At 44.8% G+C, this 23,366-nt stretch overlaps 2 protein-coding genes across 4 annotated transcripts; both read left to right on the plus strand.

Annotated features, from left to right (window-relative positions):
- The first annotated feature begins 933 nt into the window (after positions 1–933).
- Positions 934–15,703, plus strand: tcf20 (transcription factor 20). 3 transcript variants are annotated; one of them, XR_010910762.1, is made up of 7 exons: positions 935–1,485; positions 3,371–11,739; positions 12,039–12,132; positions 12,222–12,285; positions 12,449–12,549; positions 14,025–14,166; positions 14,550–15,703. XR_010910762.1 is itself a non-coding variant. In XM_067476491.1 (6 exons), exons 2-5 carry the CDS (start codon positions 4,567–4,569, stop codon positions 12,506–12,508), a joined length of 7,377 nt encoding a protein of 2,458 aa, XP_067332592.1. In that variant the 5' UTR covers positions 934–1,485; positions 3,371–4,566; the 3' UTR covers positions 12,509–12,549; positions 14,025–14,318. The 3 variants fall into 3 exon arrangements, 2 of the variants coding, with proteins under 2 accessions (XP_067332592.1, XP_067332591.1); XM_067476491.1 differs by lacking the exon at positions 14,550–15,703 and having other exon boundaries at positions 934–1,485; positions 12,222–12,271; positions 14,025–14,318; XM_067476490.1 differs by lacking the exon at positions 14,550–15,703 and having other exon boundaries at positions 14,025–14,318.
- Positions 15,704–16,201: 498 nt separating this feature from the next.
- On the plus strand, positions 16,202–22,872 carry LOC137099520 (germ cell-specific gene 1-like protein). The gene is made up of 5 exons (XM_067476492.1): positions 16,202–18,010; positions 20,703–20,750; positions 20,827–20,991; positions 21,073–21,184; positions 22,154–22,872. Exons 1-5 carry the CDS (start codon positions 17,653–17,655, stop codon positions 22,620–22,622), a joined length of 1,152 nt encoding a protein of 383 aa, XP_067332593.1. The 5' UTR covers positions 16,202–17,652; the 3' UTR covers positions 22,623–22,872.
- The last annotated feature ends 494 nt before the right edge of the window (positions 22,873–23,366 follow it).

Consider the following 23,366-nt stretch of genomic DNA (forward strand, 5'->3'; position numbering starts at 1 on the left):
TATCTGCAAGGGAATGGAATGTATTGAACTGTTGTTTAGAAACTGAGAGAGATTTTACTCTTGTGATTGACAGGTTAAGCGAGTGACTGCATACAGACACCATTTGCACATCTCAGGCTTTTTGTGACTGTGTGCGCGTTTGTCGGCATGTTCCTAAGTGGTTTCTTTTGTATGTATGCATGTATGTTTTACTGAATGGGTGTGTGTGCATGTATGACATACTGCAGTACATTAAAAGTGCAGCACCGTAGATGGGGGGCATAGGGCGCATCATTATGATGGTAGGAGAGTGGGAGTGGGTCTGCGCTGCACTCACTGGCCCTGTGTGAGAGCAGATAAGCTCAGGCAGACAACACAATGAATTTAATGGGGAAAGGATTGTGTTGGCAGCACGGCCATTGTTGTTATGGCCATGATGATGGTCTGAGCACATAATGTCAAACATTAACCAATGGCTGTGGATTATGGTAATAGTTTAGGTGGGAAAAGAATAATGTAACTGCACTGTGTGTGCATAGGAACTGTGATTCGGCAAGTGTCCCCCGATGCAAAAAAGGTGTTTTTTGTGTTTATATCAGACAATAAGCAACCGTTCCTGTCAACCCTGCCTCCTCTCCACGTTGCCTTTGTACCCCGGTGCTGTTCCCTAATTCACTTTCACTGGAGATGAAATAGGAACAAAGGAGCTGTGGCAGAAAGCTCAGCCCAGACACGCAAAAGCTGCAATTGCAATATTCGTATAATAATCTTAGCTTTCAGGTACAAATTAAATTAAATAAATAGGTACAAATTAAAGAAAAAGCAAAAGCCTCCGAGAGGGAGGGGAGATGGAGGGATGTGATGGAGAGAGATGAGGGAGGGGGTGCAGGAATATGAGTGTGTATGCATTTTCAAGGCGGTCTTTCTGTTGCAAGAAGAAGAAAAAAAAAAAACAGTAGTGTAACAGGAAAACGAATGGGTCGAGCTGCTGATGAGGACATGCAAATGCAGTTTACTGACGGGAACTGACGCTCGAGAGCTTCGTGCGCCGGCGGAGGCTCGTGTGACAACAATGTGTTTAATTTTAGTTGGAGAAAGGTGGAATCACCTCAGCCGTGTGTGAAGCGGAGAGAGAGAGCGAGCGAGAGAGAGGCGAGGGAACAAGAGAAGAGGGGAGGGGGCGGGGGTGTATGGACCTCACTGCTTTACGGGACCTACAGGCACCCCGATTGTGCGCTGCTCTCATCTTTCTTTCTTTTTTTTTTTTTTTTTTTTTGGAGGTGAGGACAAAAGAAAAAAGGGCAAATCGGAAGACAGGCCCGCGGTCTGAGTGTCGTGACGGGCCCCCCGACTTCGCCGCCGCTGGTCGGGGTTGTCTGGACTCCACAGGCTGAGGGGAAAGCGGCGGAGCGGTCGACTCTAGACTGGGGTTTCCTGCCACAGCAGCGGGATTGTCACAAAACAGCCTTTCATTCTCGGAGGGGCCTTGTATCGCTGCGTTCTCAGGTATGCGTTCAGAGGCTGCTAGCTAGCGCGTCCCCGACTGACGGGCTCCGTGTTTATTCGGGGGAAAATGTCAGCGTGCGCGGGGAGACGTTTGTGATGCAGTAGCCACGGCAGTCCTCCTGCTAGTCAGCCGTATTTATGCTAGCTAACCCATTCCCACCCAGCCCCAGTGAGTCTTCGAGGGGGAAACATCTGCACCTAATCACCTCTCTTTGGTAGCTTGACAGCCCTGCGCCTTTAGCCTGCTCGAACTGGGGCTTTGTGCGCCTCCGTGTGCTTGCTAGAATGTAAGAAACGTAAATTAGCTGGCTTGCTAAGAGGCTAGCGGGCGCTTGTAGCTTGGCTAGCTCTCCACATATGCAGCTAGCTCGCATATTTAATTTTGCTGAGGTATTTTGGCTAACTGTGCCCCACGGAGCTAAAGCAGGGAGCCGTACACAGTTAATTGTAATGCGTATACCTCCCTGCTGGCTAATGTAGCTACTAATGCTATGGTACAGAAGCCGGTTTGTGTTGATGACGATCTGAGACGACGGATGTTACAGATCTGGCGTTAGGTTATTATCTGCCGAGAGGAGAAAAAACGATGCGTATGCTCTTATCAATTAGGCAGCTCTGCAGCTGATTGACTTGCTGACAGTCTGCACTGAGCCAGTTTTTGGTAATGCTGCACTGTTCCGTGGATTGCGAATGCTGCTGCCTGGCCGTGCACAGTGAGCTGCTGTGATTAATTAGTAATCGGGATCTGGGCTCGAAGAGCAAACGAGAGCAGTAATGTATCTGGAAGTCAGTTGCACACAGCCCCTGACCCTTAAAAGGGGCACTTGCATGGACCTGTGTGATGATGCAGTGTGTTGGCAGTTTGCTTTGTAGCCCTGCTGGTTGCTTCTTCTCCCCCATGTTCTTGATTCAACTGTTCATTACTTTTTTTTCTTTTTTTTTTTTTAAAAAAGCAATACATTGCATTAGTGAAGATGGTTTTGTGCTAGTGAGAGCAGCAACACAGGACGTGAAACCAGTTACGAAGGAGTTATGAAGAGGGAAGATGTTGTGCTGTAACAAAAGTCCCCCAAAGTTACTTTAGAGGCATCAAACATGTGACGGTGTATGTGCAGCAGACAAAGGAAGCTTGCGTCACACACGGCAATGATGGGCACTGACCCCCTTTAATTCCCAGGCCCGACAATTAAAGCTCATTAAAAAAAAACTTCAAGTTAATGGTCTTTAGTGTGGTTGTAAATACGTGGGAGGTGGGCTGCTACTGTCCTGGCTGCACGAGGTGGTTTGTTTACATGTCAAGTAGTGTTTGTGACCCTGTCTGTGGTGCCTTATTGCCTTAATTACATGCCGCCGCTAACCCACTTCTCTCTGCACCCACCCTGTTTGTTATCAGTCAGAAGAGACAGCTTAGGCGTGTATTGTTAAAGCTTCAGATGCAGTAAAGGCTGTACTCACAGTGCATGTTAAACCCGGAGCGTTGATATGAGGCCAGAAAGCCTTTTAGGTAGTGAAGGAAGCAGCTGAATGGAAAGTGTATGAAACAAGAAAGTAATATCAGCATTGTTGGTGGTTGGGTGATGGGCGTATATGATTGTGATTGTGATGGACTACTACCCGAAAGTCTTAACTATTCTAAGATGTGATCGTTAGAGCCTAGATTTGTCTCTTGTCAATGATTCAGCAATTTGTAGAGGAAAACCAAAATCAATTTGAAAATATGAAAACGTGATATTTAATGTCATTACTCTGGAATATGTTCTGTGTACGTTTTTCCTTTTTGATTATTTATAACAAACCCAGACCTTTTAGCACAAGGTGTGGTACACAAATGATGCCTTTTTCGTTTTGCATGCTAACATTTTTGCTTCACCTTTTGTGTTTGCAGACTTTGAGGAAGGTTTCTGCCCAGCAGCTCCTGGAAAACGAACATATCTGGATGGAAATGCAGACGAGAAACGGGGGAAAAAAAAAAAAAAAACGGAGCTTGAATTGACTGAGCTTGAAGTGGAATAAATGGATTACCCTCCTTTTGGAAAATTGTTGCCATGGAAGTAGGTAGAATTAAAATGATGGTTGACAGAGAAAAACAAAGGTAAGACGGCTACATACTGAAGACACAGGAGCGCGAGAGGATTCTGAATACAGAGTCAAGGAAAGAATGATCGTTGAATAGGGACCAAAGACTACTGCAGTCCACATGAATGCATGCGGTGGCAAGAACTAAAAAAGCAAATTGTATGTGAAAGGGAATGACCAAGAAAAGCAACACCTCAAGAAGTGTTGCACTCTGCATCCAAGAGTTGATGAGAACATCAATGGATTGTTCGCCTCTGGGAGTGTTTAGTGACGGTCTGTATTCAGACCCTTTTGATTCTGCTGCTGCGGTTTTTGTCTCACACAGGTGTGAGTCGGGTCTCGACGGACTTGCACACGTTGACAAACTGAAGGATTGCTGCAACAGAACAGAGCCTCAATGGTTTTATTGAGATTTTTTTTTTCTTTGCACAAGATGCTATTGGATCATAACTCAATTTAGTCCTGAAATAGCTCTGCTTGCTTGAGCCGTTGTTATAGCAGAGTGCATACATGTAAAGACATTTGAGGTTTAACATCTCCTATGGTGGTGTGTGAGTCTCCTGTGATAAAATTGCCTGCTCGGTGCCAAACTGCTTTAGCTTCACGGGAATGACACAAGTTTATTCTTGTATTTCTCTTCGGCAGAAATCTGTTTCACTGCATATCTCAGTTTTTTTCTGAAATCCAGCTTTTATGTGAATATTTTTTTTCAGTAAAACCAACCATCATAGTGACGATTTTTTACCATTTGGCCTTTTCATACATCGATCAAATCATTGTCCGTTGAACCTCCCTGCTACCACAAAAAACTGACATCTGCGAAGTATATTCCTCTGCTTCAGTTCTTTAGTGGATTTCAAAAGCATTTCCTTGTTTTATTGCCAGGCCATAGACTCTCTTTGTCATGTTTGGTTACTGCCGTACGCCTTCCAGTTTATGATGAGAAGCATTCCCTGACAGACACTGACAGATATTTCCATTTTTAATCCAAACTTGGAAAAAACAATGCAGAATTTTTCTAACAGTCCAGCTCCCCCCTCTCTCCCCCCTGGGTTTAGTGGGAGGGGTGGAGGGGGACCTCCATACCCGCCCCAGCCAGCAGACCCCCAGATTTCCCCAAGGATGACAGATGATTACGCAGGGATACAACAGCAGAGTCTACACAGAAGCCATCACCATCCCAGTCAAGCCAGCCATGTGCTTGCTTACAGTGCTAGAAACAGAGGAGCTGTGGAGCCACAGCCAACACAGGGTAACATTCACAGTGGCAACAGCAACAACCCTTACAGGAAGGATGCCATGGAGTATTACTTTTCAATGGGTGGGAAGGACCGGCACAGAAGGGCTGGGATGGGTTACGGAGCAGGCTTTGGGTACCCAAATATTGATGGACATATACCTCACCAGTACCGTCATGCTGGGTCTGGCTCTGCACCAGCATCTGGCCTGATGTCCCCATATCCAGTAGACTATGGCACCAGTGCTGGTTCAGGTGCTGGTGCTGGAACATTTTCTCCTTCTCATCAGTACAATATGAGTCAGAACCCTGCAATGCAGTCAGTGCCAGGTTCTCAGATGCAGCATCGCCAGCATGGGCAAACCTTCCCAGCTGTCCACCATGGACAGCAGCACAGGAGCTATCCGCACTCTGGGCACAGAATAACCCCTCAGTACCCACATTACTCGCCACAGGGTGGAGCATCCACGGGGTCATCAGGAATGTACAGCCCCCCTCCACAGAGATATCTTGACGGCGCTACTGCGACTGGGTTTGATCCCAAAGTCAACAGTTCTCCCGCTGTCAACTGTAGTTCAAACTCAGTCTCCAGTTCAGTTGCTGCTAACAATCCGGGACCAATGGAGAATGTTCAGCAGAGTTACCATGCTTCAAATTATCCTGGATACTCCCCACAGACACATTCACTTCACAAGCAAGCCACACTACAGCTTCGCAACTCTCAGCACAATTTAGGGGTAGGTTATGACAACTCTCTCAAAATGCAGCACCAGGGCCCATCAGTATACGCTAAACATCATCAAGCCTCCAATCCTAGTATACCTCAATCAGCAGCATCTCAAGAAATGACCAAATCCCCAATGCATCCCAGTGCTCAGCAACCCCAAATTAACCAAAACTTTAGTCCCATATCCAACCCTTCTCCAGCTGCCTCTGCAGTGCACTCCCCCAGCTGTAGCTCCTCACCTTCTCCTTTGATGGGTGTCTCAGAGGCACATGGAAACCCCTCAGGTCATGGTCCTTCACATCCTCCTTCATCTAACCCCCGTAGCAGCCATGGTCCTGGCAGATTACTGCAGACCATGCCACAGTTAAGTCCCACACCTAACTCAAATAGCAGCATCAGTAGTTGTGGTAGCAGTGGCAGCCATAAAGCTCATAGCATGAGTGTAGTTGGAGGGAGCAGTGTAACTCCAACAGGCCGCAACAAAATGGGTCTAGGTGCAGGAATTGGATCTCAAGATGAAGGTTCCACTGTTTTTTCGTCTTCTCCGCTTGATAAAATGCAGGACGCCGGCCTAAATAGTCTGAATGCTTTGAGCTCACAAGTAGCCAATTTACCAAACACAATTCAGCACATGCTCCTCACTGATACAGTTCTTTCACAGAAGAAGAAAGACGGTGGGCAGATGCAACTGGCAGCACACGGTATCCCTCCATCACAACCAAGGAGTCAAAATGCAAGTGCATCTTCAAGTACTAGCAGGAGCAAAGATGGAAATGCCGTGGGAATGGGTGATGGCACCAGCTTAGATGCGGGTGTTGATGAAGACTCCTCATTGATGACAGTTGGAGGATTGTCAGGGACCAAGGTGGAGCGAGAGGAGCAGTTTTCTGAGGGGGAACATGGCAGAGTGAGACAGATGAGTGGTGCAAGCAGTGGATCGGAACCAACTAGCTATCACCGTCTACCCCAAAGTCAAACCCATCCTCAGACTGGGCAAGAGTCAAATGTTAAAACAGTCATCTCTGATTCAAAACAACCAAGTATTTTAGAAACAAAAGCAAATGAAGTTTACGTTCCTTCTTCGTCATCTCCTTCCTTGGGATGTCAATCATCAGAGGCTGGGCCAACTCCACATTCAACACCTCCAGTTTCCTCATCCCCCTTATCCACCCAGTCCAGTATTCCTTCTTCCCAGCCAAATTGTGTCACAGAGCCAACTTCAACATATAATGACCACAGAGGTGGGCACAGGACGGTAGAAATGAAAAATGAAGTAATCAAAAATGAAAGTGAAGGCGCGGTTGAGAGAACCGAGAAAAGCAAAAGCCAGATGCAACAAGATGAAGAAGTCAATACACAAAATGGGCAGGACAAAGAAAACAGATTGCATGCTGCATCCAGATTACACAAAAATGAGAGGGAAGAAAAGCACACATCTGAGGAACAGCAAAGTGCCAGTAGTGTTGGTGTAATTGTTTCAGCCCGGTCTGAGGGAAGACAAGCTGATAAAAGACAAGACAACAGTAGAGACGAGAAACAGTCACACTCCTATTTAAGAGAGTCAATCAGTCATAATGGGAAGGAGGGTGTAGATCTGACTTTGTATTCTTCCCATCACCAGAAATCCAATTTTGGGCGGCCTCAAAATTCTTCCCAATCTGGACCACATAAATATGGCTATCCAGAATCAACATATGGCTCAGATTTATCAATGAAGAGCAGAGGGAGGGCTGCTGCAGCTGGTGGAATGGAATCAAATTCCAGATACTTAGGATACCAACAGTCACAGACAGGTTATGGCACTGCGCATCCAAAAGATGCTGGTTCTGTAGCAGAGGCTTTGGTTAAGAGAGCGCAAGGGGCAGGAGCCAAAGGTCACGAGGAAAATTCCCAAGTGCAGCAATTTCCAAGCCTCTTACAAGAGGTCCTTCAAGGTTACAATGTAGACAGACATTATGGCAGACCTGAACAGGCAATTCCTGCTCATGTCCAAGTTCAGCAACAATTTCAAGCCCGGCACCCGTATGGCATAACTGAAAATATGCGGATTCAAAGTGGAGTATCTGAGGCATCTTCTCATTCCGCCCAAATGGGCAGCTCTGGAAAGTCACCGCATCCAAACCAGAGGCTTGGAAATGAGCCTGATTTAATCACTGACCCTCAGTCTACAGTGAAGTCAGAAGTGTCCAATACCAAGATTTTGCAAAATCCTGAAAAAACCGATGTGGGTGTTTCTCAGAGTCATTTACCGCAGGCTACAGAATTACAACCCCTACCAAAACATATAAATTTAGCTGACTATTCTTTACCACCGAGAAAAGTGATATCTAATGTGTCCACATCATCCTCTGCTGTGCAGGAGCTCCTTTTGCAGGAGCCGGAGCCGCTAACAGGAAGCACTGGTCAAACGGAGTCTCAGAAATCGTCAGGCTCTATATTAGCCCCGTCAGAGCGACGCTCTGTCATCTGCGATGTGTCACCGAACCGACGCAGCACACCGGAGAGGGACAGGGAAAGTGACAGAGGAAGAGAGCAGGAGAAAAGTCAGAGTGGAGCCTCTGTGATTCAACAGCCATTTTCCTCTCCAGCAGCAGCCAATGATGTGAGTAAAAAGGATACTGGAGAGAAACAAGTGGTGAAAATGGAAACGGCATCAAAAGAGACTGGCCTGGACGCTGCAAATTTACAAACTGATCGTCATGGCAGTGGTGGAGCTAATGAGGCTGATAAGGATTATCTTTCCAAGTGTGTTCATTCGTCTGTAGTAATGAATACTGACCCCTATAGGCGAGGTAATGTTGATATTTCCCCCTTGCCTTCTCATCCTATGAGCACTAATCCGTTATCTTCACCCTCAAGGCATCAGCCCTATCTTCAGGGTGTTGATTTAACTACTGGCAGTGGCAGCAGTTTTCCTGGATATCGATATGCAGATTCAAGAGAAGCCAATTTAATTCCACGCAGCAGTCCCCATTTTCCCTCCCATTATCCGTACCACAACTTATCCCCCCACACTCAATCCACTAATAAACTCCAAATGTATCCTCACCCTCGTGGGCCCCCGCATCACCCTCATGACATGAGTGAGTGGGTAAAAGCAATGAACAGGCCATCAAAGGAGATGCTGTTGCAGTCTGGTTCTTCCCCAGGAAGACAGAAAGTCAGCCAATCAGAGCAGAGACAGAGGATAATCTCCCAAAATGACATGTCTGGTGAACAACATCCGACCAAACCTTCCCTCCATCATCGAAGCAGTTACTTTGATATAAAAATGTGGGAGTCAACACACTCTGGAAGGGAAGGCGCTAGAATTATAGAGGGAGATTCCTACTATAGAACACAGCCTCCTCCCCCACCTCCTCCTCCTCCCCCTGCTCCAGTTGGGTCTCACGGCCCTGCTCCACCTCAAATAACTCCTGGCCAAAATGCTGCTGACCCTGAAGTCTCTCGAGGAGCGGCACTGGAAACTAAACATCCCTGCCCGCCTCCTCCACCCAGCTCCACCAAGCCTCCTGTTGACACAAACTCCACTCACCTACAGGTGCAGCGTCAGAATAAAGCTGGGGCTTCTGGAGACACAAATCCACTAATATTGAGGAGGAGAGTCCGTTCTTTCATCTCTCCCATTCCTGCCAAAAGGCATCTCCAGGATGCACCTCAGCAGCGGGCTGCCACAAATTCACATCCCTCCCCTGCAGCTCAGTCTGAGTCTAGCCATCACAATGAGGATGACTCATCCAGTTCGGATATCCCATGTCCCAGGCTCTGCTCCCCTTTGCCCGGAGAGAACACCTATTCACAACCTATATCTCCATCAAGTGCTAATACCAAGGTTCTGACTCCCAGGAAAGGGCGAGGTTTGAAACTGGAGGCAATAGTGCAGAAAATCACACCAAATATTAAAAAGCCAGCAAGCCATGCTGATGAGTCAAACCATTACCCAGGCTTCTCTCACTCTGATATACAACCGTTTAATGATTCACAAGACCAAGACCTAGCACATTTCCCCAGGGCTGCAGGGGGAGATGATAGTTATATGGATGAAACTCACTCATTAAATGACATGATTCCCTTCAGAGGAGTTGACGAGACTGGGCCTTTGCCTCCTTCGGCCTACCAATGCGATCCACATCAGGCGCCCCAAGGCCTCAAACAACAAGACTTTGACTTTGGATTAGCGGCTGCTGTGGCATCAGTGTCTGGAGACAAGGAGGACTTTGCTTTGCTCGGACCTTTACCCCCTCCTCCTCCTCTTCCTCGCCCAGTCCAGGGTTCCCCACCTCCATCCTCATCTGCCCTGTCAGACATTCAGCATTTCACTAATACTTACCAGCAGCTAGAGACAAGACGAGGAGAGCAGTCTGCTGCTAACCTTCTACGCCAAAAACTTCAAGAATCTGGCATGGGATTTGATGATTATCCTGGCAGTGACTACTATGGAACCACCCCTCCTCACCATAGTCAGACCCAAGGACACATGCTCAACAGACAGCTTCAAATGTCCTCTGGTAGGTCCAGTTTGTCGCCACAAGATTCTAAGCCACCAGAGAACATCGTGCCCAAAGGTTATTTCCCATCTGGCAAAAAGAAGGGCAGGCCCGTAGGGAGTGTGAATAAACAGAAACGGGTCCAGAACCAAGCCCAAACACAGACGCAGGCCCAGTGTCAAACCCAGATACAGAATACAACTCTTAGTGTTCCACCAGCCCCACCCACTCCTACTTTAGCTGCTGCCACAACTCCGCAGACAGTGCAGACTCCAAGCAGCACTCCGGTTCCTGCACCACCACCCCTGCCCGACAAAGTTACCCCCCCACTGACCCCACCAGTTTTAACCCAGGTAGTTAAAGTGGATGTTGAGAGTGAGGACACACAGCCGGAGACTGAGGTCAAACCTGTGCGAAGGAGACGCAGAGGTGTGAAAGATGAACATGTGCAACTGGAGGGTAGTGGACAACAGAGGAGGAGAAGGAGAGGGGCTGCAGCGGCGACCACGTCGGTTGCCAAAGATGACCCAGATGCACCTTTAGAGGCAAGTGGTAGTATGGGCACAAATAGAGTATGCGTGGATCCAAATAGAAAAGGCCTGTTTGTCCCACACATACATGTGGAGAAAAAAATACCAGAGATTGGGGCAGTGTGCACCATCGTAAACGCTGAGGAGGACAAGATGAAAGGAGAGCGTAGTGCAGTCGCAGGGAAAGCAGGCGGCAGTGGAATTGATTCTCTCCTGACCTCAGCTCTTTCCTCCCAGTTATCTAGGAGAGACAAAGAATCAGAGAAGCGGGAGACAGACGAGGTGGAAACTACACTTCAGTCAGGAAAAGCACTTCCTTCATCTGGCTATGTTGTTTCAGGCCCTGTGATTACAGAGACAAAGCACTCTGGCCGCCTGCTTTGCTGCCTGTGTCAGAAGTGGGCAAATTACAAACACCTTGGAGATCTCTACGGGCCTTACTATCCAGCTGATTATGCTGCAAAGCTCCCCAAGAACCAGCCACAGGTCAGACAATGTCAAACAACCACAGGCACAAACAAAACGGGACCAAATGCAGACATGAGCTCAAATGCTTTGGGCATTATCCAAGACTCACAAACACAAGATGCTCAGTTTACCAAGCCCTCAACTGAGAGTGACTTTGCCATCAGCGTGGAATCAGACCCAGCATCTCGTATCACTACAGTCAGTACTGCCTCCCCAGAAGGAAGAGAGGAAATGATCATTTATGCCGCTGGCAAGCTCAGTAACACCGCCTCCTCTTCCTCCTCCTCCACCACCAGCAGTAAAACGTCTCTAACGTGGGACATGAATCTTGATATCCGATCTATCCCCGAGCTCAAGAGGGAGCCAGACCTTGAGACTGATCAGCAACAGGCGCAAAAACAGCTGCAGCAGCCGACGGATGAAGCTCAGCAAAGACCTCAACACAGAAAACTCACCTCACATCCGCGCTTTAAGAGGAGGCATAAATCTAGTGAGGATTCCCCCAGAATGGTGCCATCCAACAGCAAGGCATCGCTGCCATTCCAGCCCCCTCCACCTGCCTTGGACTCCCTGGGACCCTTGGCACAACTCGCCCAGTTGCCTCAGATGCCCATGGACTCAGAGGAGCTGTGGGTCCATGAAGGATGTATCGTGTGGACCAGTGGAGTGTACCTTGTTAATGGGAGATTGTATGGCCTGCAGGAGGCACTAGATGGTGCCAGAGAAACAGTGAGTTTCCTCAGCATCTGTTTGACCTCATTTGTTTTGGCATAGTTCATCTTTGTAATTTCTTTTCTGGTGTTGACTGCATCTCAAACTGTTAATTGATAAAACAGACACGTCAGTGTTTCCTATGTAATGTTAAATATTGTTAATGACATATACGTATGCTCTGCAGTAATTGTAATCGTGCAATTGATATTGATTTCGATCATTCAGCTCGACCCTCAGGCGTTCTTTGCTGTCTACTACTGTTTTAAGATGTATCGATTTCTTCTTTGCCGTCGTGTGTGTCTGTCTGTGCTCAGTGCTGCTCCTACTGTGAGATGGTTGGCTCAACGCTGGGTTGCTACAGTAAAGGCTGTACACTTCGCTATCACTACCTGTGCGCTATTGAAGCAGGTGAGTGGATAATACAGGCGCGCTGTAAAAAGGGAGCTTTACTGTGGCGATCTGTGTACAGTGTGGACATTTTTCTCTCCCTCTTCCAGATTGCTCTCTGAATGAAGATAATTTCTCACTGCGGTGTCCGAAGCACAAGGTAAAGAAAGAGAGGTTGGTTTTCATGGATTTCCTTTAATCCTTCATCTTTTTGGATTTATCATTCTGCTTATTTAGAACCCAGTGTCAGACAAATTCAGCTTACCAGCTGTAAGCTGAATTTTTCAATCGCTACGCCCAACCCCAGTAATTAACCTTTCACCCACCCCCCTCTCAGTTTACCCAGAGCATCCGGCCAGTCAAGTCAGTGTACCTGGAGCAGTCGGAGAGAGGCTGAGATAAACGAAGAAGAGGAGGAGATAGAGGAGTCTGGGACCTGTAAGTTACATTTTTTTTATGTGAATACCAGTTTATTTGTATGTGATGTTGTTCAGGGTTCCAGTCCACGCTTACACATCTGCCCATTGGATCTTAATATGTAATGTAATGCTATCAGCACCTCACCGCCCAACAGGTGTGATCCAAAAGTAAAGTAATTTAGGAAACTGTTTTGTTTTTTCATTATTAGGCTGCAGAAGAGTTTCTCAATAGTTGGCCTTCAGTATGTGGACCCTCATTTGATGCCTCAGGCCTGTTTTTCCCTTTTTGTACAGACGGTTTATTTTCAAGCAGGAATAAAACGGCTACGTATTTCATCCTCTTGTGTTGGCTGAAAATCATCACACACTTCCGCTCATGTTAGTAGCTGTGCTCCTGCTGGTTGCTCACTGTTGCTACATTTCTTTGGCTTTTGAACAGACCTGTCCTAAGAAAAACTAATGACACGCTGAGTATGTCGGACTACCGTCGATGTTTTGGGAACAAGGCCTTAAATGCATTCAGGCTTTAGGAAGTTATTATGGCTTTAATGTTGTGTGAGCAGTGTTTTTGTTATGTAATGGTGACCAGGTTATACATCCACCTATTATCATACATAATGTATTAAATCTGATTACAGCAGAAACCTAACGATGCATTAAGGACTCTATCATTTTGACCAGTCATTTTAAAGTAGTAGAGGAGGGGGCGCAGGAGGCCCCGCCAGGTATGGCCCCGCCCAGACACCAAGGGCCACTTTGGTGCCAGTCCTGAGCCCAGATAACAGATTGAGTGCTGCAGCAGGAAGGACATCTGGTGTAAAAAGTCATGCAAAATCATATTAATATCATAATAGTTGACGTCTGAAATAGATTAAATTTACCTGGTAACATCTGTTTGTTAGAAAAGGTTTTGAAATTCTTTCAATCAGAAACAAATGTGAAATTTGGATGCAAAGCTCAACTTGTGAATACACAGCTCAACAACATGTCATACATATCAGATAGTCAGTGAGACTGATGACTGTGAGATCTGTCTTTTCTCCATTTAAAAGTTAACTGTAGTCATTTTCTATTTAAATAATTTTTTTAACAATCAACATTCAGACGCTGAAAGCAACAATGAATTGATTCTTATCATTTAGCATTTAGATCAGTCTGCACCCCAGATTAGCTTATTTGCTTGTGTCGTAGGCCTCAGTTTGTCCAAAAATGATTAGAGATTTGTACCAAATGTTGACCCAAATTCACCGTTAAGCATTTTGGAACGAAGGAACACGTCACCCGGTGGAGCCGTGCATCTGGCCTATGTGGTTTTGATGCTTTTTGGACATAAAACACAGGTGCGTAAGCAAAGCCAGGTTGCTGACTGACACACACTAAATGTGAGGAAAGATAATTCACTGTAGGTTGGACTGTGTTATAAGGGAATAATAAAACGTTGCATGAACCTCAGTAACAGTATTTACTTTCATCGTTTTGTGTCCCTTTTTCTAGGTTAGTCTGGACAATAGAACCCTGAGAAATGTGTTTGTGAAGCAGCCCCAAGGAGCCATGTGAAAGAACATGACTGGCATCTGTGACAGACAACAACAAAGGGAATGTACAATTTCTCTACAGGAATCAGCATAATTTACATGTGAGACAATGGAGAAAAGAAACCTTTTTTTTTCTAAGAGAATTATTGCTCTTTACTTAAAAGCAGAAAAAGAAAAAACATGGACCTGCAACATAAAAAAAAACAGCGCTACAAGAAAAAGACTTAAAAAAAAAAAAACTAAAAAGATTGAAGTGGAATAAAATGAGACATCAAGACTGACAGAGAAACTAAAGGAACTTTTCTGTTAAGAACTAAAGAAACAAACTTCCTCTCTAGGCTTACTTTGATTTTCTTCAGACACCTTCAAAGTATTTAACTCTTGTATCGTCATCTGTATTATCATTTACCTTTTTTCTTTTGTTTCTTTCTCTTTTGTGTGTTTGTTTTTTTGTTTTTTTGTTTTCACTGTTTGCTTTAAAAAGGTATATCGGGAGCAAGTGGGGTGTCAATCCCAGAAAGGAATGGGAGATACTTATGTATCCTCTCATGCGTAGTTTTTCATTTTATGACATTAGGATGATCACAGTTATTATTTTAGTCATTATTATTTTGTATCGTCATCAGTATTTACTCATCAAAATGAAATGGATGTATCTGTCCTTATATTCAGTCAACACATTAATTGGATTCCCCCCCCCCCCAATTCCTGGAGAGGGAGCAACCAGAGTGGTGATGTCTGGAATGTCAGGGTCGAGTTTGCCACAAAGACATTATTGCCTTGGAGAACGGACATCTGTTGCCTTTCAAAAGTCACGTATGTGAGTGAGAAGTGAGTGTGCGTGTGAAACCGAAAAATACCTGGGTCTTTGATTCCATTTTGGTCCTTTTGAAAAGTGTTCTTATTTTTCATCACGGGGGTTTTTACGGTACAGATAGTATTCATGAAAAATCAGATGGACACAATCTTATTTTTCAAGTACAAATGTTCGTAATGTGCAAAGAGAAGGACGGAGCCTTGTAAGAAGAGGAGATAACACTATGGACTAATGTGCGTCTGGCATTTTTAAACTGTTACAACTGCAGGAAGATGATGGAAAGGACACCGAGCAGTTTTCACCGATGCAGGACTGTGTGTACTGGGTGCACAGGTGTCCATGGTTCGCATAACAAGTTACATTTGACTGACGTGTCAGTCCCGTGGACGGCGATGGAACATTTTTGAAACTAAAAACTTTGGAGCGGGTGTCGAAAAAGGGGGCTGTGATTGGCCATCTGTGCTGGACTTTGGGGAGAAAGCCTAACCAAGTACTTTTGAATGGTTTTCCTTCTTATGTGACTTTGCAGCAATTTGATCGAGAGATGCAAAATCCATTCAAAAGAAGCATTGCCATAAAATTTAAAAGTGATTCGTACATGGTGTTGTCTTTACCATTTTTTATTGTTATTCTTGTAAAAAAAAAAAAAAAAAAATCAAGCTGAGAAGACAGTTACACTATCAAAACCATGCTGTATTAGAGACCTGTCAATATGTATATGAATTATGAATACACTTAAAAATGCTTCACTTGTGTTGCCCTTCTGATTTCCCACACAATTTCTCATGTTTGTTGCACTTTTACCAAACTCTCTAAGGACCCTAGTCCCCCCCCACCCCCCTTTATTTATTGATCTAGCACTTTGTCCTATTTCTGTGGCACATGTAAGCAAACATGGTACTTCCTTTTTTTTTTTCTTACTTTTTGAACACACACACACGTCTCCCTTTTTTTTTTTTTTTTGCTTTCTGTCTTTTCACACTTAAGGAAGTGCACAGCCACATCCTGACTTTTTCAAACTTCCCATAAAAGTTAAGTTATGCTGACAGTTTCTTAAGTCTACAGCCGAGGTTGGCAACACCAGGTCAAGGAGTCTGTGTAACAAGTAACTTAAAATAGTCTAAATAGAAGGACGTTTTAAGACTGAAGTCTCTGAATTCAAAAGGTTTGAAGGTTTTACGCTAATCTAAAACATAAAGCTTGATTACGTTTTAAATAGCGAAGCTAAAATCAAAATGGTACTAAGGGATAATCTTTTAAAATAGTGAAAATTAAATTAAAAGTTATGACTTTTAATTGTTAAAATTGCCTACTAGAAGTAAATTATTTAAAACCTAAATATAAGAAGTAGATACATTCTTGGAAAAGCAAAAAAGGTTGAAATAATAAACCAAAGTAATGGTTATAATTGTCAGCTATGGCTAAGATTCAAACCGGTTAAAAAAAATGATATAATGCTTGAATTTGAAACAAACTGATAAAAGGTTAAAACAATAAGAGAAATGATAATGGCTGAAATGTTGTTGGCGCTAAAAGTAACAAGGTGTAATTTAAATAGAAAACTACAGCTGAGTGGAGTTAGATGGTAAAATAGTTAATGAAGTAATAGTGGAAATGATTGAATGGATACAGTAAAATGTGACAAACATGCAGAACATAAAACATATAGAAACATTCTTGTACAAGTGTTAACTTTGCTACACTCTAGTTGGAAACGCTTCGAAGTGAAAACACATTGGGAACCGAAGGGACATCAGAGACCTGTTGGAGGTTGTGCGTGTACATGCTGATATTAAAGCCCCTTCGCCGGACGTCGCCACAGTCCGAGTTGAACAGTAATCATAGATTTGTGTGCACATATGCCACCGCAAAGCAATATTGTCCACGTAATACTGTGTATGTGCAGTATTTATTCACCATTTCAAGGTCGTGCTGAGAGCTGGATGCCCACACAGGCTGGAAAGCATTTGAGAGGGGGGCAGATAAAGAGGAGGGGAGATGAATGAAATGGATCAAAATGAGTCTAGGAATCAGAAATGAAAACAGATGGGACAAAATCGTCTGTCTTGGATTTATGTGGATGGATTAAAGAAGATGAGCGAGTGTGTGTGTGTGTGTGTGTGTGTGTGTGTGTGACGGCTGGGTTTGGATCATAAAGACTGACAGTCATACTGCTCACAGAGGTCAGTGTGACGGCCAAAATCCTCAATCAGTCCTCACTATCTGGTGAAGGGGGTCCGGGAGCACAGATGGACAGAGGAGCGGGATGTGTCTTTCACCGTCCACATACTTGCTGACGAAACTGGGGACAAAGTAAGAAGAAGGAGGAGGTTGAAGTAGGTGAGTCTTTTTTTTTTTTTTTTTTTCCTTCCCGTTCAAAATCAATTCGCTGGTGGACGTCAAGTGGTCCGAGGCTGCGGTTTCAGAGGTTCAGAGGTTCCATGGTGACGGCAGTTTTCACCGATTTTCCTCTGATTTACCAATTACCAGCACTGTGCTGATTTTCTGTCACAGTCTTTTTCTTCTTGAAATGTGATTAGTCATGTAAAAGGGCTGGTTCCCCCGCACGCTCTCTCTCAAACACCTCACTAATCATCTCAGGCAATTTGGGCAGCGCTGCTTTTCCTTGGAGACTAATAACATGCTGGTGGTATTTTTAGTGACGTGCGAGAGTGGAGGTGTAGCTGAAGTCACAAAGCTCTAGATTCTCCTTCCTGCATATTCAGGTGCTGACGTGCTGCTTTGGCAGTAAGCTTAACATTTTGCATGTATGTCTCTGTCCTTGTCCACCAGTCCAAGCCCCCCCCCCCCCCCCCCCCCTAACCCCTCCACTATGGCGTTCCTGCAGCACATGCGTTCCCCTCGCCTCTCCTTCCTCCAGACGGTCGCGTCCCTCTTCCTGGGGGCCGTGGCCCTCATGTCCTCGTACTGGTGTGTGGGCAAACAGAAGGTGCCCAAGCCGCTCTGCTCGCCCACCAAGCACAGCAACTGCATCCCTGTTCCTGGCGTGTCCAACTCCTCCAACCCCCAGTTCTCCTGGGAGACGGGGGACGACCGCTTCGTTTTCCCCAAGTTTCACACCGGCCTGTTCATCACCTGCGAGGAGAACATCTACACAGATGCATGGGGTGAGAGAGGGGAGGAAGATGGGTAGCTACAGAAGTGACAGCAAAGAAATGTCTTTGTCCAGGCAGCTGGAAATAAGATTCTGGGGAAGAAGGTTAAAAGATAAAGTTGCTCAGTTTTTTTTTCTTTCTCAGAAGGAAAAAAAAACCCGAGGTGATTAGTGATGCTGAACAGGATTAAGCAAGTAGAGGAAATTAATAAATGAGAGAACATTGGATTTGTACACAGATGTCTAAGCAGAAAACGGACACATGTGACACGTGACCATGTTTGCCGCTTATAACCGGTGTAAGGGTTTTATGAGGATGTGTGTGTGTGTGTGTGTGTGTGTGTGTGTGTGTGTGTGTGTTTGGTAGAGGATATTCCTATGGTGAGCTGATGATTCACGTTTAAACAGGAAGTGAATGTATCATATTGAAACTGTGGCACTATGACTAAAATGAAATAGGTCAGTAGAAAAGAGGAAATCCAAGGTGATAATATGAATTGCGGTCTCAGGTGTGTGTGTGTGTGTGTGTGTGTGTGTGTGTGTGTGTGTGTGTTGGGGCTCAGCCCAAAGAGGATTATCAACAGTGTGTATTTCGCTCACAGATTTAGACTTCAACAGCATGACTCAATTATGGATTAGACACCCAGACAGAGAAGGTTAATAGGATCGACAAACATTTCACTGTCTCATTAAGGCTTGAGTTTGAATAAAAGTGAAGTATTAATCGGACAAATACAGTTTGTCGTCAACAGTGGGAACAGCCATAGGTAGCTCTCCGTTACTGTGTAGTTAAAGTGAGCATAATGAATTTAGCTTCCAGGGCCAGATGTTTTTCTGAGGAGCTGGTGGAGACCAAAAATGGAGCAGAAACAGAAACTCTGTTAATCATCTCTTCCATTGTTCCATTATAGGTTTTTTTTTTTTTTTTTTTTATTTAAACTATAAGAAAATTTGCCAACAATTGAAATTTTTAGCATCTGAAAATGTTTTACAAATTAGAATTTTAGTGTTTAAAATGTAGAGCAGGTAATTAAACCTTCATAACTTGGCTTCCTCCACGTGCATAAAACTCACCAAGACTCTTTTTCTGAAGCCATAGTTTGTTCTCTAGCTCTTCTCTGTGCTGTAGCCTATGAGAACGGCTTTTTCCAAACGTGGCGACCTGCTCGTGGACTCAACTCTCCAGTCAAGCTGTCAGCTGACCTGAGTTATTAGCCATCTGTTGAGTTTTCTTATTCCTATCGGACTTACTGTAACCAGGTGGCAGAGACCTGGATGTGCACAAGTACAAGCTTGTTATGTTCAATGTCGTATTTTGGGCTTTACAAATAAAAAAAACTAATAAAAAGAAACAACCCAAAAGACAAAAACAGATGGAAAATTACCAGAGACATATTGTTAATAATCAAAACTGCAGTGACTGAGCTGTTTGTGTTTCTTGCTTGACAACAGCAAAACAGTCAAAAAACACCAACAACAACAACAATAATAATAATATAACACAAAATCACGAAAAAAGACCAAAAAACAGATGCAAAAGTGCCACTAACAGGCTCAGAATAGTCGCAAAAGGCCAAATTGAAAAGTCCCTCAGATGGTGGATCTACTGTAATACTTTAGTCCAGCTTACTGTGAGCTACACGATTAAAGGAGGCCTCCTGGTTTTTAACATCCATGTACATCAGACCTCCCATGGACTTTCTCTCTACTGTACTGAAAAATGTCTCCAGATGACATCACGTGGAGGAACCTTCAGTTCAGATTATGTCATCTTCTGGCTCAAACTGTGCAGTTTGTAATCATGGTCAACGCTCTCACGGATGACATCATCTGAACTCCTAATTATGGAAAACTCCCCCGGGTGATGTCATCCGAGGGAGGTTTTAAGCTAGAAGCGGAGAAATATTTTAATATAGAGACGTCAGAGGGAGGTTTAAAAGCAATGAGTCATTTAACAGCATCTATATCTTAAATTAAAGCCGCAGTGAGAAAGTTGGAAATTGTTGGTCGCTGTTTAAGTCATTTCTAAACAACAAATTTAGAGCATTTAAATGAATTCTAATAATATATTTAACGGTGCATTAATGAAATAAAACACATGCAAACGGACAAAACAAAAGCACAAAGGACGGAAACCAACAAGCGCAGGATTCGAAAGCACTTCTTTTTTTTTTTAAGGAACGTTTGAGACGTTTTGTGGAAAGCTCACAGTAACCAGGCAGAAATGCAGGTAATGGGGGAGACTGGTTGTGCTTTGTCTACTTGCATCTGTTTCCTTAAGTCGCGGTGCGTCGAGCCTTCAGGGCCGTAAATTAGAGCTGCAGCTGTCGTGTAAACTCATCGGTAAACAAGTCCCAAAGAAGCTTAACCAGCTGCAGAAACTGCTTGGTCCTGACCCTTTTTCTATGGTGGAAAAACACTATTTCAAGGGTGGAAACTAAACACTGTCAAGCTGAAATTAATACTGAGAAAGTCGCGTTTCGTGGTGCTTACTGATTTACACTGAACCGATCTGATAATCTGCCATCAGGTTAATTCAGGTCACACACACTCAGTAATTGGACTTGTTTGAATGTTCAGCACAGGCTGGAAGCTTTCTGAAAACTCCTTAGTACAAATGTTGCTGAAAACAGCGAACGTACTTCCGCTAACAGCTCGAATCTCCCGTTAATCTAAAGCTACTTATTTTCTCTTGTTGTTTTTAGAGGAGAAGTGTCGAGGGTTTTACACTCTGACTCCCGGAGACGAAAAAGGTGAGAATCCCTTTCAGTCACGTAGCTTGTGAAGTCCGCACCTGTGTGTTTTCAGCCTCCTCTTCTTCCTTTGCAGCAATGATGTGGCTGTCGCTGTCACTGGAGCTCATGTACATAGGCCTGCTGGTGGTCAGCTGCACGCTGCTGTCTGTGCAGCTGTGCATCAGGGCCTGGTTCCCCTCCACGCAGCGCTGGGGGCTGCTCCTCAACGCTTTCGCTGCCATCTTCACAGTCCTTGGAGGTAGCGCAGTTTCCTTCTTTAGAGTTTCCCCTCTTGGACTGACTCTCCATGAACCGGTCTGGCGTTCTTGTGTTTCCTCAGGTCTGCTTGGGATGGTGGGTCACATGATGTTCATGCAGGTGTTTCAGACCACGGCCTCAATGGGACCAGAAGACTTCAAGCCTCACAGCTACGGCTACTCCTGGGCGTTCTAGTGAGTTCACACAGCAGGCTAAAATCACATGGGCGTTGGTGTTTTATAAAGTCCACACAGAGCCCTGCGTTTGGTAAAGTGCACGTGTTGTTAAAGTACTTGTGTCACAGTGAAATATTTCAGGGTCCAAACTTCTCGTCAGTTTAATAAAAAAAAGTTTGCATCCATCTTCATTAAAAGTGGCCAAAAAAAAAGGCAAAGCTAAAATGTTTCTCTTTTTTTTTATCAACGTAATGTTTGATGCTCAGGTGGTGCAAACGCTCCTTCATCATCAGAAGCACCAACATGGTAAAAGTCATAGTAAAATAATGCAAAAGTTCATCATCTAGATAATTAATGTGTGTTTGATCCCTAAAAAACACTTAATGCTTGATGAGTGGCACCAGGTTTAAATTGGAAACTATTATGAACAAGTTGAACAACACTGGAACCATGTAGCTTTATACTGGATCCATTTACTATGATCACACAGATGAAATCTGTTTCCTTGGGACTTGTGCAGCAGCCCGTTGCACCTTTTTCAGACAGGTTCAGGGGAGACATTCATAAAACACAACTGTTTTGTGGAGAGTGAGCCCAGAATATATAATTCATAGGTGGTTCTCCAATTACGTATTGGCAGAGCATTTTGTTGGGGTACGGAAGGCCGCGGGTTCGAATCCCGTCCCACCCTGCAACCAAGGGCCATCTTGGTCCCGGTCCCAAGCCTGGATAAAAAGGGGAGGGTTGCAGCAGGAAGGAGTTTTTGAATTAGGATCAGCTGACAGCTCACATCAAATATTTACCTGTGAAATACTGTAGTATATAAATAGTACCACTGAATTTGTACATGTTGTAGTGTTAATGATAGTTAAATACAAGCTCTGAGCAAATGACTCAATTATTGACTGAAGGTTGGAGGAATAATAGGAGAAAATCAGCAAAGCACCTGTGTGTGACACCCCCCCCCCACCTGTTTGTCTCCACCAGTGTGGCCTGGTTTGCTTTCACTGTCTGCATGTCAGCTGGCGTCTCCACCCTCAACAACTACACCAAGAAGGTCTTGATGGTGGGACCCAGGCGCAGCTCTGGCCTCAACCCCTGCAGCTTTAACTGGTTCCTGCCACCGGCTCCTTACTACACCCCTCCCAACACCACCGTCGCACCGGCCTGTCCTCCATCTCCCCCCCGCATCTCCCACCTGTCTCCCTACTATGAGCCCCCGACAGAGACGGGACCCGCCTCCGCTCCGAGGCTCACCCACTCCCACTCCCTACCTCTCGTCCGCTCGGACTCCTTCCCTCCTCCACCTTCCCATCCGGCGCCTTCATCCCCGTTCCACCGACTTTCCCTCCCTTCTCCGTCTGCGTCGCCTCCTCCATCTGTCTCTGTCCACATGACCCTGCCAGGACACGCGGAGGACCATTATGAGCCAGAAGAGGACTTCAGCCCCCTTTGAGCTCTTTCTCCAGACTGCAGGGTTTAGATTTGTGTCCATCTTGGCAAAGCAGTTTGTCTGAATTTACTCTGTGTCAGCAGAGCAGTGACTCACAATGTCCAGGTGATTCGTCATGGTCTCTGTAATCACTCGCGTCCAATAAAAAGGAAAATGAACCTGAACATGCTCCAGATAATGTTCTGCAAACTAAGCAGAAATACTTCATAACAAAATAAATTATACCCAACACATGTGATAATCAGATGTCTGTAATTGTGCAGCTCAGAGCCTCAAATAAACTAATCTGGTGGCTAATTGAAGAGCCAGAGGTGGTAGAAGTACAGAATCATAAAACTGCCTAAAATTAGACTAAGACCAAAAGTGCCAGTGCTGCTGTAAGACAGCGGTTTCTCAGGGTATCGAATGGATGGAGCTAAGTTTAAACATTATTGAATGTGATTCTGTTGATAAACAAGTCCAAGTTTGTTCCACATGCACAGATTCGAGGAGAGAACCACTTGAAAAACCTGATTTCTATTTGCTTTGGAAAGTCATCAACAGCTATTTCATTTCTGCCGTGGTTCAATTCACCCCTTTAGAAAGAGGACAAAGGTCCATTGTCAACTTATTTTACTTTGTGCTGTTCGCTGTCAACAAACTTTCAAAGGTGAAAAACAACATTTTTCTATTAATTATAAAAATAATGGCAAGGAGCTGTGTTAATATAGAGAGTCAGTGTGGAAGGAAAACGGGCCAGAGGTGGAA

This window comes from Channa argus, chromosome 15 (assembly GCF_033026475.1).
Source record: "Channa argus isolate prfri chromosome 15, Channa argus male v1.0, whole genome shotgun sequence".
Taxonomy (NCBI): domain Eukaryota; kingdom Metazoa; phylum Chordata; class Actinopteri; order Anabantiformes; family Channidae; genus Channa; species Channa argus.

Excerpts from the sequence above, each read along its gene's own strand:
- tcf20 (XM_067476490.1), top strand. The coding sequence starts at position 4,567 with ATGCAGAATTTTTCTAACAGTCCAGCTCCCCCCTCTCTCCCCCCTGGG. Across the intron at positions 12,133-12,221 it reads CCTGTGCGCTATTGAAGCAG|ATTGCTCTCTGAATGAAGAT; the intron begins GTGAGTGGATAA and ends TCCCTCTTCCAG. Across the intron at positions 12,286-12,448 it reads CACAAGGTAAAGAAAGAGAG|TTTACCCAGAGCATCCGGCC; the intron begins GTTGGTTTTCAT and ends CCCCCCTCTCAG.
- LOC137099520 (XM_067476492.1), top strand. The coding sequence starts at position 17,653 with ATGTCTCTGTCCTTGTCCACCAGTCCAAGCCCCCCCCCCCCCCCCCCC. Across the intron at positions 18,011-20,702 it reads CATCTACACAGATGCATGGG|AGGAGAAGTGTCGAGGGTTT; the intron begins GTGAGAGAGGGG and ends TGTTGTTTTTAG. Across the intron at positions 21,185-22,153 it reads GGCTACTCCTGGGCGTTCTA|TGTGGCCTGGTTTGCTTTCA; the intron begins GTGAGTTCACAC and ends TGTCTCCACCAG.